The 16776-nt window shown below is 42.6% G+C and overlaps 1 protein-coding gene across 6 annotated transcripts in view; it reads right to left on the reverse strand.

Moving 5' to 3' along the window:
- The window catches only part of PH4alphaEFB (prolyl 4-hydroxylase subunit alpha-1), a 346708-nt gene that overhangs the window by 5846 nt on the left and 324086 nt on the right, over positions 1–16776 (reverse strand). For all 6 annotated transcript variants that reach the window (XM_076367922.1, XM_031985764.2, XM_076367921.1 and 3 more), the window contains one exon: positions 2645–2967. In XM_076367922.1, coding sequence (XP_076224037.1) covers positions 2645–2967 — 323 coding nt within the window. The remainder of the gene's footprint in view (positions 1–2644; positions 2968–16776) is intronic.

The following is a 16776-nucleotide window of genomic DNA, read 5'->3' on the forward strand; positions in this document are numbered from 1 at the left end:
TTGAAGATAGCCGCTTAGCTCGGAATTGGCGAACTGTACTATTCGCCTCTCACGTTAGTTCCATCGGCTTTATGTTTAAAAGCGCACAGAGGCAAGGGGAATGTCCACTCATGACGCTCGGTCCGGTAGTTATAGAGGCTCAGTTTCGGGACGTCCACGTGCCGAGGTGAAGCATTGATTCCCCTTGCCCCTCTTCACTTTTAAGCCTATGGGCCTCGGCGTGCACCAATAATGACAATTCGTCGAAAGCCGAACGTTATGAGTGGAAAAGTCCTCTTGCCCCTCTTCACTTTTAACCCTATGGTCGGCTTGGCTAACGTGAGATTTGCACTGTACTCGCGTTCCTTCTAATTAGTTATTTTTATTTTTGTTATTACCGGTGTACGAATTGAAACATGAAACAACTCCACTATTTAGAATTTTTTTTATATAAAAATAGAAAAGCGCAATTCAATTTCGGAACGGAAGAAGTACGGCAGTTTTTAACTGGGGTTTGGAAAGATCCGTGGGGCTTGAACGGTGGACAATTTCCATTAATCCGAATCATGATCTAACTGGTGTCCATAAGGATTTTGAGCTCGTCCGCGAAAACAGAACTTCGTCCGAGGGAACAATTTATTCCACGATTTCGACTTTATTTTTCCCCGAACGGTCGCCTAGTTCTTGATTGTTCTGCGACTCTGAGCCCACCCTGTATAATTCATGACTCGATTATCATAATTACATTCGTAATAACCGTCGTAGCGGGGGCGGTGTTGAGAAATCTGAAAGTTAAAATTGAAAAACGGGAACGGACGCTCCCGGATTTTTCGAACAGACCAGACTGAATCGACCGATCCCGAACTTTCAACGAAAGTTTAAAGGTCTCTCGCTGTCTTATTATATATTCTAACCGGCGCGGCGCCGAACTGCGGAACCGCCTCGGTTATCTTCCTAGCGCGTTTCTTTCCATCGCTGGCCCAGCGAACTTGCTTCGTTAATGAATTTCCTGGCACTCCTCGCGACCCGCGAGCCCTTTGTCTCAGTTTATCGCGATTGTCCGATGGAAACTCTCTTGATCCGAGTGTAACATTTAGTTCGCTAGAGGATTTTCTTATTATTTCGATAACAATGAATTAATAACAACGAGAAACGGATATTTCAATAGGGATTTTAGATCAAATTAAACGAGCGAATGGAGTCAGAATGTAAACTTAAATTGCACCGACACAGCTTGAATCGAGGCGCAAGGGTTGTAATCTAAATATAAATTTCACGCTCAAACTTTAAACTCAAATTCGCTCGTTAAACTTTCATCGTTAGAATTCGAATTTGGAGCTTCGAACTCGACCGTTCAAACGTACACTTGACAATCGAAATTCTAAATTAACCGTTACATTTCAAATTCAAATTTACAAGCTAAAAACATTAATTTGTATTTTTATTTTTGCCGCTTTATCTTCTGGAAAGACACTATTTCATTTTCTCGAGTAATACTACTAAAACACTTGGCAATCGAAATTCTAAATTAATTGTTAAAATTCAAATTCCAATTCAATAGTTACAAGTTATGAAATAAACGGTCAACCTAACGCAAACTAAAACCAGAAATTCTCGCTTTTCCCTTTATGTTCTCAAATAATACCATTTCATTTTCTCCAATGAAATACTACTATTATCCAATTCGGAAGACCAATAAGCAAAAAGTTAAATACTTCATACACTCTTCAAGATTTACCGAATCCTTCTCCCTTCAAATGATCGGCAAATGACATAGCCGGAAAAAATTACTTTCTTGCTTTGGACGAAAGCGAAGTCTGTCGCGAATCACTGGGACCGCGATAGAAGAAAAGACAGAGGGGAGATGCTCGACATCAGAAGTTGCGAAATGCTGCGGCAGCGTGAAGCGTGCAAAATCAGGACGGTCCGAGTCGCGTGGGGACGAGGACAGGGTGCTGATAAAGGAAATCGCGTAAATTATTCATACCGGGGATCTTTAAGCGCAGGTAACATCGGCAGGAGGTGAGCGGCAATAAAGGGTGTGCGGGGGGTTGAAAGAGGAGCAGAGGCCAATATTCCTGTCGATTCGCAACGTTTTGCCACCCCCTCAACGTTCCAGCCTCCCTTAAATCCCGCATAAATAATTCACGACGAAAAAGCAACGCTGGATGCAAAGCTTTTGCATCCCCCGCGACGTCCCCACCTCTTTCCTGCTCTTTCTTCCCTTCTTTTTCGAGAGTCATACCGAACACAAGGTAACAAGACGTCCCCGTTCCCCTAGTTCTGGTTCCTTTTGTTTCTTTCGCTGTTAATGTAAGATGGAGTTTAGGGGAAGGAAATGTCGTTGCTCGCTTGGTCCTTTGAACGTGAAAGTTATAAGTTTTATGTAGGATGTTCTGGACGTAACTTTTAAGTTCTGGCAACTGGAGCTCTGTGAAATTTGTGATAATGTAACTGAGATTGCAGGGAAGATGAATGTTAATGTTAAGTTTTTTGTTTTAGTGATCTTTGGATGTTATTTAACCTTAATTCTTTGGGTGGGAGTTCGAATTTGTTATCGTGAGAATTTCAATTTTGTTAGAACTTAAAAGTTACGATTTATGATTCTGATTTTCTTTTCGGTTTGGTCAAAAGGGTAGAAAAGTGGAGATGTATGTTTACGAACCACTTAATCCGGTGCTGTACTGAACTCCATTCAGCACGCCCCTGGCAACTTGTGCAGTTTCGAGTTTGTAAGTGTCCTGCAGCCTCATCAGGGCGACGGCCGCGCCATTAAGGTCCTCGTCAGTTGGGAATTTAAGGTCGCTCCGTGAGCTCGTGATATTCGTGACGAAAGACTTGCCCACATCCTGGGTTATCAGCTCCTCGACCCGCTTCCAGTCGGTGGTCAGCCTTTTTACCAGCAGATAAGCGTTGATTGGATTCGACAGGTACTGTTGAATGTTTCTCGAGGCTTCCGTGTGCTCCCTCGCGTAATCCTCCACGTTTCTAGAACAACGTCATCGACACTTTCATCTCGTTCAATCTCCATTAGATTGAAATTTTCTTTCCACTTTGATCTCTTATTTCGTTTTACTTGGATATCCTTTCACGAATAAAACCGAAAATAATTTGGAATTTCAAAAGAAAGTAAATACTGATTTTTCGATATTAGTAATTTTGAACAGAAGAATTTACGAACTGTTACCAATGTTTTAAATCAAAGCGAACAGAGTGTAGAATAATTGGCTGCTATTTAATGTTGTTCACTAAGAATTTTGGCCGTGTCAACTTCTCGATTTATAATCATTTTTTATCAATTTTCATAATACATTAGTAAAAGAAATACACTACTATTATTTTCATTATATCAGATTCACGTTGGAAATTAATTCAGTAGTAATTGAATTCATACTAAATACCACTTGACATACGCAAAAGAAGATACAAAACCTTAAACAGTAAATGCAGCACGTAAAAATGCAACGGAGGTGTTCTCGACGAGCGAGCACAGATCATAAATAATTGAATATAGTTCTGCTAATTGCACTTATTTCGTGTTATTATTATTCTACAACGTGGACAAGGATTACGGAAATCCTGCGCTGGTCCTCCAAAAATTTCATAATAATTAAGCTGACGACTCGACGCGATACTTAATTAACGCGACAGTCGCGCGAAAATACAGATTCATATTTCCCGTCGCTGATTATCCCCTTTTATTAATTTTCGGGGAATCCAGGCCGCGTGACGATCTACCATGGACGGTGCTTTTTAATTTAATCTCCTATCCGGGAACAGGTTTGCGCCCCTGCTCCTTTTATTGTAATTCAGCAGATGCTGCACGTGCGACCCTAGGAGCGCGCGACCGTTGTCATTTTTCCGTCGCGTTTCGAACAATGACCGTTTCATTACGCGCCATTTTCTACAACGTTTACGTATTTACGTAACGGCGCTCGAGGTAGAAGACTGGAAGGGTGGATTCCGCGCGATTTAATTAATTTTACTTCTGCTTCCTGGAAAATGTTCCAACAAATCGATATTCCTATCGATTCGAATTCAATTTGAATTTCAAATCGATGAGAGGATATATTAAGCAATTTTTGAATTGTAAAGTGTTTCGGATTAATCAGGCGAGGCTACTTTTGCGAATGTTTGAAAATGTGAAGCAGAATAGCATTGTGAATGTATATTAACGATTAAAGTCCTGTAATTAATGCGAACGTATTAAGTAATGTAACATACAAATTGAACTTGAATTTACAATGACAAATCAATTACCCTTCTGCTAAATTTCCTTTAGTAAAAGGTTAATTCGAATTTAAATATTCTAATAAGAATAATTATAACACATTCAAGATACAAATTCCAACTAGAATTTGAACGATTACAAATTTATAAATTTACACTCGGCAGATTTCAAATTCCGTAGCCCAAGCTCTAATTGAAGTCTGTCCATTAAAGTTTTCATTCTCTCCGACGCATTGGAGTCTGTGCTTGGCAACGAATGCCCAAACACAAAATTCCACGAACTCGAATTACGATTTCCCTTAGCACGTCAGAACACTGAAGGGAACCGAACGATCGAATTCGTGTTTCGATCGATTCTTTTGTTTCTAATTTCGCCTCGCGAAGTGTTTTGCTCTCGTGCGTCGAAAGTTTGATTGCTTCGTCCGTGGATCCATGAAGCGTAGCCGCAATGGGGAAAAGGTGAAGAGAAAAGTGGTTGCACCAGCGCGCGAATTATACAACGCGCGAACTTTCCGGCGGTCAGGGGTTCAAAGTTCCGCGCCCTCGAATAACAACGTTCGACCGGTCCGCTCTGCGGGAGCTATTGTTAAGAAGATAGGCCACTTGCTTTTCCAGTAATTTAACTTACAAACTTCGAAGCGGAAAGTTCGCCATGTTGCGGGATCCAAGGAGCAGCGATAACTTCCATCCTCGATCCGCGGATCACAGAAGTTTAAAAAAATTCCATTCTCCAAAATTTCGTTTGATAAAGTTAGTTATTAGAAACAGAAGGTGTGCAAGTATATTCTGTAGATACAATATTAATTTTAAATCTGATGTGAAACAATAGAACGATTATATCGAACAATTATCAAAAATACAAAAGAATATCCAAATAAATATCCGAACTCATAAAATTATCATGAACGAAAGAAAAATAATAGAAGTAAAATGGCAGTTTCCTATTATCAATCCTCAACCTAAACTGAAGAAAGAATTTCTCACCAAACAATAAAATAAATCTAAATACCAAAATCACAAAACAAGATCGGTCAGCAGTAGGTTGAAAACGTAGATGATGATACCGAATATTTTAATTAAAAACGCACTCCGGATCCGGCGTCGGAACAGGTGGGCAAAGGCGGCGATCCCCTTCTTCCGTGATCGGGTAACGATTTAGCAATTCCAGCCGAGGTCCCCGGGCTTTCCATTTCACCCTCCAAATTGGCGACCGCGTTTCCCCAACAAAGACCGATGATCCCTGTATCCCGGCGGGCGCGCAACCCCTGGCCGGCAGGCCGCGTTTCCGGGGTTTAAAGAGAGATACAAAGGACTTGGCAAGATGACGAGGGAATTATTCAGTCCTGTTCTCTATTTTGCCGGGCACCGGCGCAATAGGCAATAACTGCCTGCCGTAGATAACGACCGGCGTTGTCCACCCCCGCCCTCCCGCGAGGGACAGAGATAATTCGCGAAGATCGTTCTAGCGAGCACGGAAAAGCCAGCAACCAAAGTGGGATAGGAGGGATCGGGACTCGCCCCCTTCCCGACGTAATAATACGTCGCCCCGATGGGAGAGGCGCGTGGCTCGCATGCAGATTTCACCTCGGCCCCTCGATTAATTCTCCTACGATTCCGTTCGACCCTCTTTTTGCGACGCCTTCGGGATACCAGGACGATGTACCACCTCAAATTCTTACGCGTGCGAACGTTTCTACTTTCAACTGATCCTGAAGAATTCATTTCTCATGAAAATATCTTTGTTCTTTTCTCTCGGTTTCTGTTTAGACGGAAATTTTGTTTCTTAGATTGGTGGGTTGGAGGAGAATGTTGGTATTTGAGTTTCAATTTGGATTTTGAGTTTGGAATTTCATTCTTACGCGTGCAAACATTTGTGCTTTCGATTGATCATGCAGAATTCATTATTGATTGAAATTTCTTTGTTTCTTTCTTGTTTTCTTTTGTTTTGGCTTCTGTTTAGATTGGTTGGAGGATATTGTTGGCGTTATGAGGTTGAATTTGGATTTTGCGTTCTAAGATTATATTGTGATTTGTAATTTGAATTGTTGTAATTTATTTGTGATCGTGAGTGTAATTGAATTTTATTTTGGATTGGAGTTTAACTTTTGGGTGGTATTTGTGTTTGAAACAGAACTGTTGAACTAGAATTTTTTACATTTCTGGAATTTGAAGTTAACGCTTTATCGATGAAATTTACGTTTCAGGTTGGGTGTAAATAGATATTCGAATATCGAAGATTCGAATTATTGATTTCGAAGTTACGCGTTAATGGTGGAACTTCAATTTTAGATAGTCAATAGTAATTTCGATCGTTGCGCGCGAAGTCCGTAACTGTAATATTTAACTTTGAACGTACATCAGCGAATTTCGAAATAAAATTTTCACGGTTATGATTACATCCGAATTTTAACCGGCAAATCATATTTTAACGATTACAACCGAACACAAACTGCAACAGTTAAATTTGTATCGCAACTACTGCGTAACAAACTCAAATGCAAATACGAACTCCAAAGATCAGATTTAAATTTGAATTTCAAAACTTCCACGATCATATTTAAATTTGAATCCCAAATCTTGTATAAAAATTTAAACTTCAACGGTCATAGGCAAATTTGTATGTTTATCGTCTCATTTAAATTCCAACTTCATTTATTTCGTTCAAATTCAACCATCAACCACTTCAGTCTCGGAACTTTTAAGAAATTCTTCCCCCAAAATCTTTTTCCCATCAAAATATTAGCTTATTCCTTCATCCACCAATAAACAATATCGAATACAAACAACACAATATCTAACTTACAAATCTCAACCAAAATGAACTACAATAAACTACAAACTTGAAACACTTATCAACAAAACAATGTAATGAATCATTCCAATTAAGAAATACCACAAGTTTCCATTTCACTATGCAAATTTCCGAATAATTCCCAAAACCGACATTCTTTTTAACCATAGATTTCCACGAAAAATCGCACATAAACTTCCTTATCGCAACAGAAAAATTCCCTAGAACCTGTTGGCCCCCCTGATTTATCCCCACACCAACTTCCTCAGCCCTAGGGTCATCTTTCAACAATCACGTGTGCCGCATAGATCGCAGCCAGATCGTAAATCATTCTCCCGCACCGATGTCGGTTTCTTAACCTCCTGATAATCCCGATCTCGCGGAGAAATAGTGGCACGGGGCCGAAGGAACGCAGAAATCTTCGAGATTAGGGGAATGTCGAGGGCCGTGGGCTAGGAGCGAGAGGAAAAAAGCGAACGCCGGGATGGGAAAGGATAAAACAGGGAGTCAGATGGACGATAGGGAAGGACAATTTCATTTCGAGAGGCCGCAATGTATTCCCCGGATATCGGGGATGTCCCTCGCGGCAGATCGCGCGTTTTCTTTTGGCTCCCGGATTTTCTCCGGTCGTTCAACTCGTCGGATTGAGGACACAGGAGGAGGGGCGTAGAACGGTCATTCGCGTGATCGGACTCGGACCGTAGATAACGAGGGGAAACGCTCATGCAAATGCGAACGGAATGGAAACTCTCCACCGAAACACCATGCTTTATCGCGCAGCTAATTCGACGGGATTCGCGGACGATACGCGGCCACGAACGAGTTCAGATCTCATAGTTTCAGGGGAAGGAAAACCATTTCCTTGACGATGCTTCGAGTAACCAGTATAGCGACGTTTACAGTGGAGATTGATTGAGCAATTTAGGGAATGTGGTTTGTTTTGTTTGAACCTTTTAGGGGGTCTATTTGGTGTAGGGGTTTTATGACCTTTGTTACTTTGGAAGATTTTTATTTATAGTTAGGTTTAGAATTTGGATATTTCTGTTGGAATTTGAGACCATTCAGATTTGAAATTTGAATATGTTTGTTGGAATATGTGACTGTTGAGCTTTTAAGTTTGAATACGTTCGTTGGAATATAAGATCGTTAAAATTTGAAATTTGAATTTTTCGGTTGGAGGATAATTACATATTCCGAATTAGTCGAATATAAATGTTTCATCTCGTGATATTTTTGCGAAGATATTCGGAATATCATTCTTGGTAAATTTTATCCGACTCCATTCGCCAGCGCCTTGGTCGATACAAGCTATTCCGCGGGGGATGAATTTCTGTTTAAGTACATCCGCGTGGCAACGGTTCGCGTTTTTCACTTCGCGACGCTCCGCGGACAATGCCGTTCCATTTTGCCGGAGAAAAGAAGGGGCCTCGATTTTCGTCGCGACGATCCCTGTCGGAAATTGCATGGAAGGCAGTATGGCTCGGCGGCAGTGACGCACGCGACGAGAGAAATACGGATGATTGCGACGACCCACGTTGATGGATGGTGACGTTGTTACACAATGCGTTAGCACGCGTTCACGGAACGGTACTTAAAGAGTGTTCTCGGTTGTTACGATGTAACAGCGCCATTTCCACCAATGTCTCCGCGGAATATGCACGTACACTTTCGTTAATCATATATTTTGCTGTCGGACAATTTTATTTTTGCTCCGAATATCGTGGAATCGATAGGACATGTATTTATTCATGAAATAGTACGATATTTATACTCAATTCAGATACGATAGGTTAATTAACTCCGAGGTCCACAAATTTACACAAGTCAATTCCTAATTATGTCAATCATCAATTTGAAGCTTCACAAATTTAGAAATGCCAATAAAGACGATAAATAATTACGAACATTCTCCGCTTGATTTTCATATACCACAAATTTAGAGAAGTTAATCTCTGAACATAAATGATTGTTTTACATATAATTTATTAGTTCTGGCGAGGGTATTTTAAAACTTAGAGTTGCCCCTCGAATCTTCCCCGCAAATCAATTATTCATCGAAAAGTTTCAGTCGGTTTTAGTGACCGCATCGCGAACCGCCAAAAATCACGAACGAAATTCTTGGCCGCACCGTGGCTCATCAAGACTAATGAATAATTCCAGCGGCCAATGCAAATCGACCATGTTGAACATTAAGATTCTCCTCGTTAGTGCCGTGTCCCGGCGCGTCTAATTCATCCTTCTTAAAGATACCGTTTAAGTTGATCGTGGGAGGCGGTCAACTATTGTTCCAAGAGGGTTGGAAAGCGGATTAAAAAAATTTCCGGAGAGTCGTGCCCGACGGACTAAGAAAAGAAAGAAAAATTTCAAGATTATGAAACACGTTTATAATCCCGACTCTTGTACAGGGTATACAGAATATTACATTTTACACGCTAAATTATAATCAATTCTCTATCTCTATGTATTAACATTTTAAAAACAATGTAGTGTTTAATGTATTGATAGCAATTGATTAATTCAGAACGACCCACTCCTTTAATAATAGAGAATACTAGAATAACAGAATTAATAATCAACAATCGTAAACGAACCTAATTTTCGAATATCCACGGTATACACTAAACTGCAATAAAACGTTATTATTAATAAATAAACATTACGAAATACACTTTCAAGAAAGATGAATTGTCAATGTTTGGAATAAGGGAATTGACAAGAGGGTCACTGGAGCCTGGGAAGAATTCCAGTCAAAGTTCACGAAGATTTCAGCTTCGATCTTGTCGATCACACAGCGGCACGGATAATGACAGTACGAGTCCAGCCACTTTCGCGAGAGCACGTTGCAGCGTCAGGTCGGTGAGGTCGTCGTCGTCGTCGGCGGGACCCGCCATTATTTTAATTGCTTCCATCAGAGGGAACGAGCCGCAGGACAACTCCGTGGAGACGTTACACGACGCCCCCGTAAAGGACACGGGCCGGGTGTCGTTGGTCGTCCCTGTGGTTTTCGGAGGACTTTCTCACGGCTCGCCTCCCCCCGAAAGGGGAGCTGGCTGAAGTATTATCTTAATTAGAATTGTAACCGCCATTAAGCACGAGCCGTGTCTTCCGCGCGCCACTTTCCTTCTTTACTTTTCTCTTTGCTACCGCCCAGACACGGGTTTTCCTTAAGCGGGGTCTGCTCGACACGACCCGACAAAACTGTTTAGCGCGTCGTTTAGCCGAGGTCTTGTGCACTGACTTTGAAATGATCCTCGTTGCACTTCGTAGAGGAGAATAAAGTGTAACGTAATTTAGAGAATATATAGTAATCGTATAAAATGTAGAAGAGTGAGCAACGCATTGGTTCAATGAAGTTTAATTCAATGAGGTTCGATTTAGTTACTACTGTTTTAAGGCAGATCCAGATAATGATGTTCAGCCTTTCGAGGGTAGACGTCGTCATTTTGACATCACATTTTCGTGTCTGTAATATAAAGTTGCTAGCAAATATTGAATTATTCAAATAGTTCTCTCGTTCTCTAATATTTCGAAATACTATATAGACTTAGCTACCTCTGCCGAAGATTTTGAACATTTTAGAAGGTTCTTGTACGTAAAAGGTAGAGGAAGGAAAAACTGTGTAATTTAAGAAATTAGTTACATCATATCGACCTTCCTGAAGAGGTACTCATATCACGTTCAGTACTAGTATCTCATTTTCTCCCAACATGCCACGTTACCCAGATTAATTCGTCGACAGACCTCCGCGCGAGAAAACCGCCAGAAAATATGCCCGTGAACTCCGCTACTCCGAGAACCTTCGTTTAACTTCAATATGCGTAAATAACGCCGAGACACGCACGCCGAGCCCAGGAACTTCAACGAAGTTACAATCATCCCCAGGAAATTGGAAACTAAAGTTTCATACTTTTATCGCAACACGCTACAAGCAGAAACGATTAACCCAGAACATGGCGTGTTTGCGCTCATCCACCGGGCGTTAGAAAAAATCTCTACGAAAATGCGAACGGAATTCAGCAGGTGTTACCTGTGAATTACTATTGCCAACCGAGACTCGTGACCTCTGTCAGCGTGCCGAATGAAAACAGTGCTCCCCGTTCCAATCAGCGCCCTTCTTCGACCCACTTTCGACTTAACAGTGCTGAGCACTTGGTTGTCGAAACCACGTTGGCCGATCACCTGCTGCCTGGCTGTGTATCGCTTCGATTCGCGCAAAAAGGGAGACAGAGAGGACACGCGGCGTTATAGGGGGTTGGCCGGAAAGGATGTGTATCGATTCCAGCCTGGACCAGCGTCAGTCGCCGTAAGTGACGAGGTGTCGTATAAATTACGGGAATAAACGAGCCAGGTGTGCTTGACTCCGGCTCCGGCACGGCCCGACAACGTTCACCTGACATTCGCAGCTGCGGCACGGCGCAGAGGCGACAAGCTTACATCCGGCGGCCGCCGGTCCACCCCCGCCGGGATTGGTCCACTCGTTACGAGAGAAACCAATCGTGCCTGAACAACTCTGGGCCGCTGTCGTTGCTTCCCAACGAGCCGACGGATCCTAATGACCTAACCCCAGGCGACATTAGCGCGATATCGACTGGCCTACCTGCACCCCATCCTCTTCGATCCCTATTTTCCAGACCTCATCGTTTCGGGATTTGTGACTGCCACTCTCTTCGTTACTCTCTCCCATCCCCGTGTACTGGTCAGGCTGCACGTTCAATTTACGCTCCTTGAATCGAACGAACGATACGGCCTCAATGGAGGATTCCAACCCCCGCTAGTCGGATCGCTCGCACGCTTGTTGGTGTGTACGCCCCGGGCGCTTTTACTTGACAGAGGAATTCGAAATGAAGCCGAAACTCGATCGAATTTCCCCGGATATTTCGGTCGAACTTGGGGATGAAGGATATATCCGCGTTTTGAGGCTTCCCGTATGTTCGAGGATTCCATCTTTGATCCTCCTGTCTGGCGAGTTTTTCGGTGTTCGGGTTAGGTACGCGATACTTGTTTGATCGTTGGTGGGTTTAGTTTTTTTGCAGGGTGCATTACAGTTGTTATTGTTGTTTGCTTGTTGAGAGGACAAGAGTATCTGTAGTTAGGGTAAGAGATAAATATGGTAAGAAATGTTTATCTTCAATGAAATTCTTCTCCTTTAGTTTCGATTATTTTGGAGAATAGAATAATAAATCAATATTGGAATTTATATAAATATCTATAGTATAACAATCATATAGTAGGAAGAACTGTTTTCAAAGAGAAACACGAATGGAAGAAACGTTTCTTTACGTTATAAACGTTTTCACCACTTTCTTTATCAAGAAGTTTCCATGTAACAACCAATTTACAAACTTCTATCAGCGACGTGATAGAAACGTAAAGTTGACGCTGGAACTGGCGAAAACCGTGAAAATATCCGCGACGCGAGATAACGAAGCGTGAAAAGCGCCCGCGTCGGCGGCGATCGCGTCGCCCCGAGGACAATAGTGTAGAGGGTGTCCCTATCTTTCGCAATGAAGTTGATATCGCGATCGAATCGCAGTTCAATTGCAATTGGACACCTAGCTGGGCATCGATATCTGTCTGGGAGAGCGAAAAGAAATTTTCCTTCGATGGCTACGGTGCACTTTCCTCGTTGTCTTATCGCTGTCGCAATGCTCGGAGATAATTGGAACCACCCCTAGTTGAATCGCAAATTAATTCCGCATAAAAATAATTCAGCGTGCGATCACAGAAGAAAATATTATGCTCTGTTAAGCATAAAAATAAAAAGTTTAAAATAAAATTTCATATAAAATCTTATGGAAACGTGCTGAAAAATGAATGCTTCAGAATTTGTAATTTATAGTTTACACAACTAGGGAATTCTGAATCTAGTCTTCTAAACTTAATCTGTAGTTAATTTACAAATTATTTGCAGATTAAATTCTATCCGAAAATATTCGAACACTATGATATTTAATTCAAGCACGTCGTCATCTAAATTTAGCGCAGAACCCTTGCCTAAAACCACTATACCGCCTTCGTCATCGGTGCGTGTCCGAGCGTCAAAGTTCACCCCGACACACTATAAAAAAAGTAGCTTACTCGGGGCTTTCTCGGGTAATACAGGCGCTCAGTCAATTATTCCGTGACACTTGTAAGTGATTAACGGGGATGAAGGAAGGAGGAAGAAGGCCTAGAGACGTTCGAGTACGTGTCGTGGCTGATGTACTTGCGAGAAGATCGCGGCCCAGTTGAATCAAGATTTAATCGAATAATTCTCTTGGGATCTAATGGCGGGGAATAATTTATCGCCGCTCGGGACGGGCGAGCTTTCCTAGATTATTAAGCTAGGGGCGCACTCTGCACCGTCCCAGGATTGGCCGCGACAACGCCAATTCCAGCCGGGGCCGCGAACACCGCGAGCTACTTAGCCGGGGCGACACGTCCGTCATCTATCCGCGCAGATTACGTTGATTTATCGTAATTTACGTTCCACCGGGGAGCGCGGCCGTTACCCTAAAGCCATTAACGCCACGTCGATTGTCGGCCTAGTCGTGAAAGGATCAAGTCTACTGTCTGCGACTTGGCGATTTGCGAGCCGCCCTGAAATTGGTCTTCCGAATGTTCTGTGACTGATAGTTAGAGGTGATGGTGTTTCTGTCAGTGAATAGTTCGTGTAAATTCGTTCTCGATTGTCTGTGATTATGGGGAAGTTTCGTTTGTCGAGAATATTAGCGAAATACTATTTGAAAGTGCAAATAATGAGGTTACATCTAACATAACCCAGAGTTTGATTGTAATTAAATGAATAGCTTGCACTGTAGCCAGTGCATGTTTTTCTTATAAATTTGAAATTATAGTTCAGTCGAAAGCAGCGCGGTAAAAAAGTTCCAGCACCGACGCTTGTGAGAAACATTTACACATCATGTGTTATTCAAACAAGCCTAAAGTACTGGAACAAGAACAGCATAATTTAGGGAATAAAGGGTAGCTCTAACACAGACATTAAACACACTATTAACAGGCTCCGGGCCAAGTAGAACGCGAGGCTGCCATTCCCAGTCAATTTTACCATATTAAATACCGTTCCTGGTCGCGTGACTCACCCCCGAATTCTGCAGCCGGATAAACTACCCCTCGTGTCTGTCGAAAAAAGAAAGAAGACCCCGGTTCCCTAATAACTGACTGATACCGGTGCCATTTGCATTCGAAGCGGGCCGTAGAGATCGCCGCGCGAAACTCGATTAAAAAACTGACCCCGGGCCGCGCGCGCGTATCGCGCCCCCGGGACACGGCGGAGGCGCGATAACGACAGTTCTTTATATTTCACCTCCGTCCAATAACGAATCCTCTCGTTAGCGGGATTTCAACGTTTTCCCCTCGTTTCTTCGTACCGACATTTTCCACCTCCCGCGCCGATTTTTCCATTTTTCCCCTTGGCCCGCGATCCAGCCGGACACTCCACCCTCGCGCGCATCCCCCTTCGATCCGTCTGTTTCTCTTGCTCGCATGATCGCAGCCTACCTTGTGTACGCGACAGATTTTAATTAGCGATATACGCGAGACCGATCGAAGCCTTTCCTTTCACGCCTATCCCTTCCCCCGTTTCATCTCCCTCCAATTTTGTCTCGGCTTGTTTTTTCGCCCGTGAAAAATGTCACCCTCGTCGCCGACTTCACCGGGTACCAGACGAACCTGCGTCGCCATTATCTTCGTCGATTCTCTCTTTCAGCATCGAGTGTTTTGTACTGGAGTCTAACGGCGCGCTAGATGTTTGTTTATTGTTATAGCCGTGAGTTATCGTTGTTATTGTGCTTTAGGTGATTTATGCGTTTGATTATCAATTTTTAAAAACGATGCAAACACTGAAGAAATATGTAAAAGAACATAGAAAGAATTAGAGAGTAATATGAATAATTGTTTAAAAGGGTGAGTTTGATTCTAATTTGCTGCTTCTATGATTCATTGCAAATGTTCCTCGTTAATGCACCATTAACGTGACTAATACACTCGATGCTGCTAACGGTATGTAAATCTGCTTCATTATTATCATCGCATAACCATTATCGATGAAGTAATTCGCTGCGAGATACTTTATTACGGTACACAGAGAGCGTGGTTAACCGCGAACGATTCAGTATTAAGCTTCTTCAATTCACTCTATAGGTAGGGGGTTTAGTATAAATCGCTGAGGAAGTGCGATTTCAGTATTCACTGTATTCGAATATAACTTCATGTTAACAATGAAGCAACTTAAATAGGAACAAAACTAATGTGCCACACAAACTTTATAAGCAATATACACACCATGAAAACTCGTGTAGATTCGCTAACGCCAAATAACAAAGCTTCACGAAACATGATACAGTCCAGCAAAAACAAACGTTCGCCGATAAAACGCGATATTAAAAATCAAAGATTGTTCCGCGTAGAGCACAGAGGTAGAAAAAGGAGCCGGTTTTTCCTGTTCACCGCTGTGAAAGTCCTACCAGATTTCCCACGGGCACGGCGTTCGAAAACAGACAAATAGTTTATCCCGGCGCCGCTGGAAACTGGTCAGCGTCCATGACTGCCAGATTTTCCGGCATTTTTTCCCCTGCCGCCTTTTCTCTGTTCCCTACTCCCCATCTGTCTCCCTCTTTCAGTCTCGTTTCACAGTGTCGAGGTAAATGGAATAGCCTGGTATCAAGGGGAATACCTCCAGCAACGCGTAGAATGGTCGACGATTCGAAAGCTTTCAACCCATCGGGGGCTAATCGCGACGCTACTCTCCTACGGACTCTACCATACGCGACCGAGACTCTTCAGCTCTTCGCCGCCCCTCCACTCCGGATCGTCCTCTCGCCAACCCGTTCGCCGGCCCGCAGGATAATGGCGATCGTCATTTAGCCACTTCCGGCGGTTCGATAACGCAGCGCCGATTTACATGAGAATCTTCCTTCATCCACCCCCTACTGCACCGCTACCCCCCGGAATTTCCAAGAGATTGCGTGTCACGAGAAGAGACCGTTTGTCAGACACGACTCTGTCTGGCTTGTTCCTTCACCCTTGTTTATTTCGTTCCGTTTCCAGGCCGGTCGGTTGCTGTTTTTTTCGTGCCGTTCATCCTCCCATGTCGCGGCTATTTTGAAAGGGTTTTTCTTGCTTGGGATTTGGTAATGGATTTACATCCAGGAACAGTTGCGCGACCTTTTACTTTGGGGTTGTGTGGGGCTGTGGGAAAGATGGAGATTAAATCGGTTGTCTGTGAGATAATAAATTTCTCATGTTGGGTTTTGTTTTTGGGGGGGTATATTTTTTTGCTTAGACTTTAGTGGGAATTATTATCTTGTTGGGAAATAAGGAATTTTGCTCTACGGGGTTGGTTTGCTGAAGCTGAATCCTTGTTTTTCTTTGAATTCACTAATGTTTAATTATGTTTAATATATCACTAATTTTTAATGTTAAATTAAAAATAACAAATTTTAATGTTAATTCAAATTATGGGATTAACCCTTTCGGCACGGAGGAGCTTCGTGGTACAAGGAAGTTTTCCACAAGAGTGGTTGCACTGTACGGCAGCGTAAGCCGCGAAAACGTGTTTTACGTGACTGACGCGGCATTTAACGTGTTTCAAAAACATTTCTAAAATGTTTATATTGCTTTGTTGTAACCTAAACCAATCCTCGGCCGAAAGCCGATTTGGAAGGAATCTTATCTCGCGGATCAGACGGAAAGACACATAAAACAGGCTTGGCGCTGAACGTTTTAAAATCATATCTATTTCTTCACAGTACATTAATTAAAGTAAATGGCATTGA

This window comes from Nomia melanderi, chromosome 5, assembly GCF_051020985.1.
Source record: "Nomia melanderi isolate GNS246 chromosome 5, iyNomMela1, whole genome shotgun sequence".
In the NCBI taxonomy this organism is placed as follows: Eukaryota; Metazoa; Arthropoda; class Insecta; order Hymenoptera; family Halictidae; genus Nomia; species Nomia melanderi.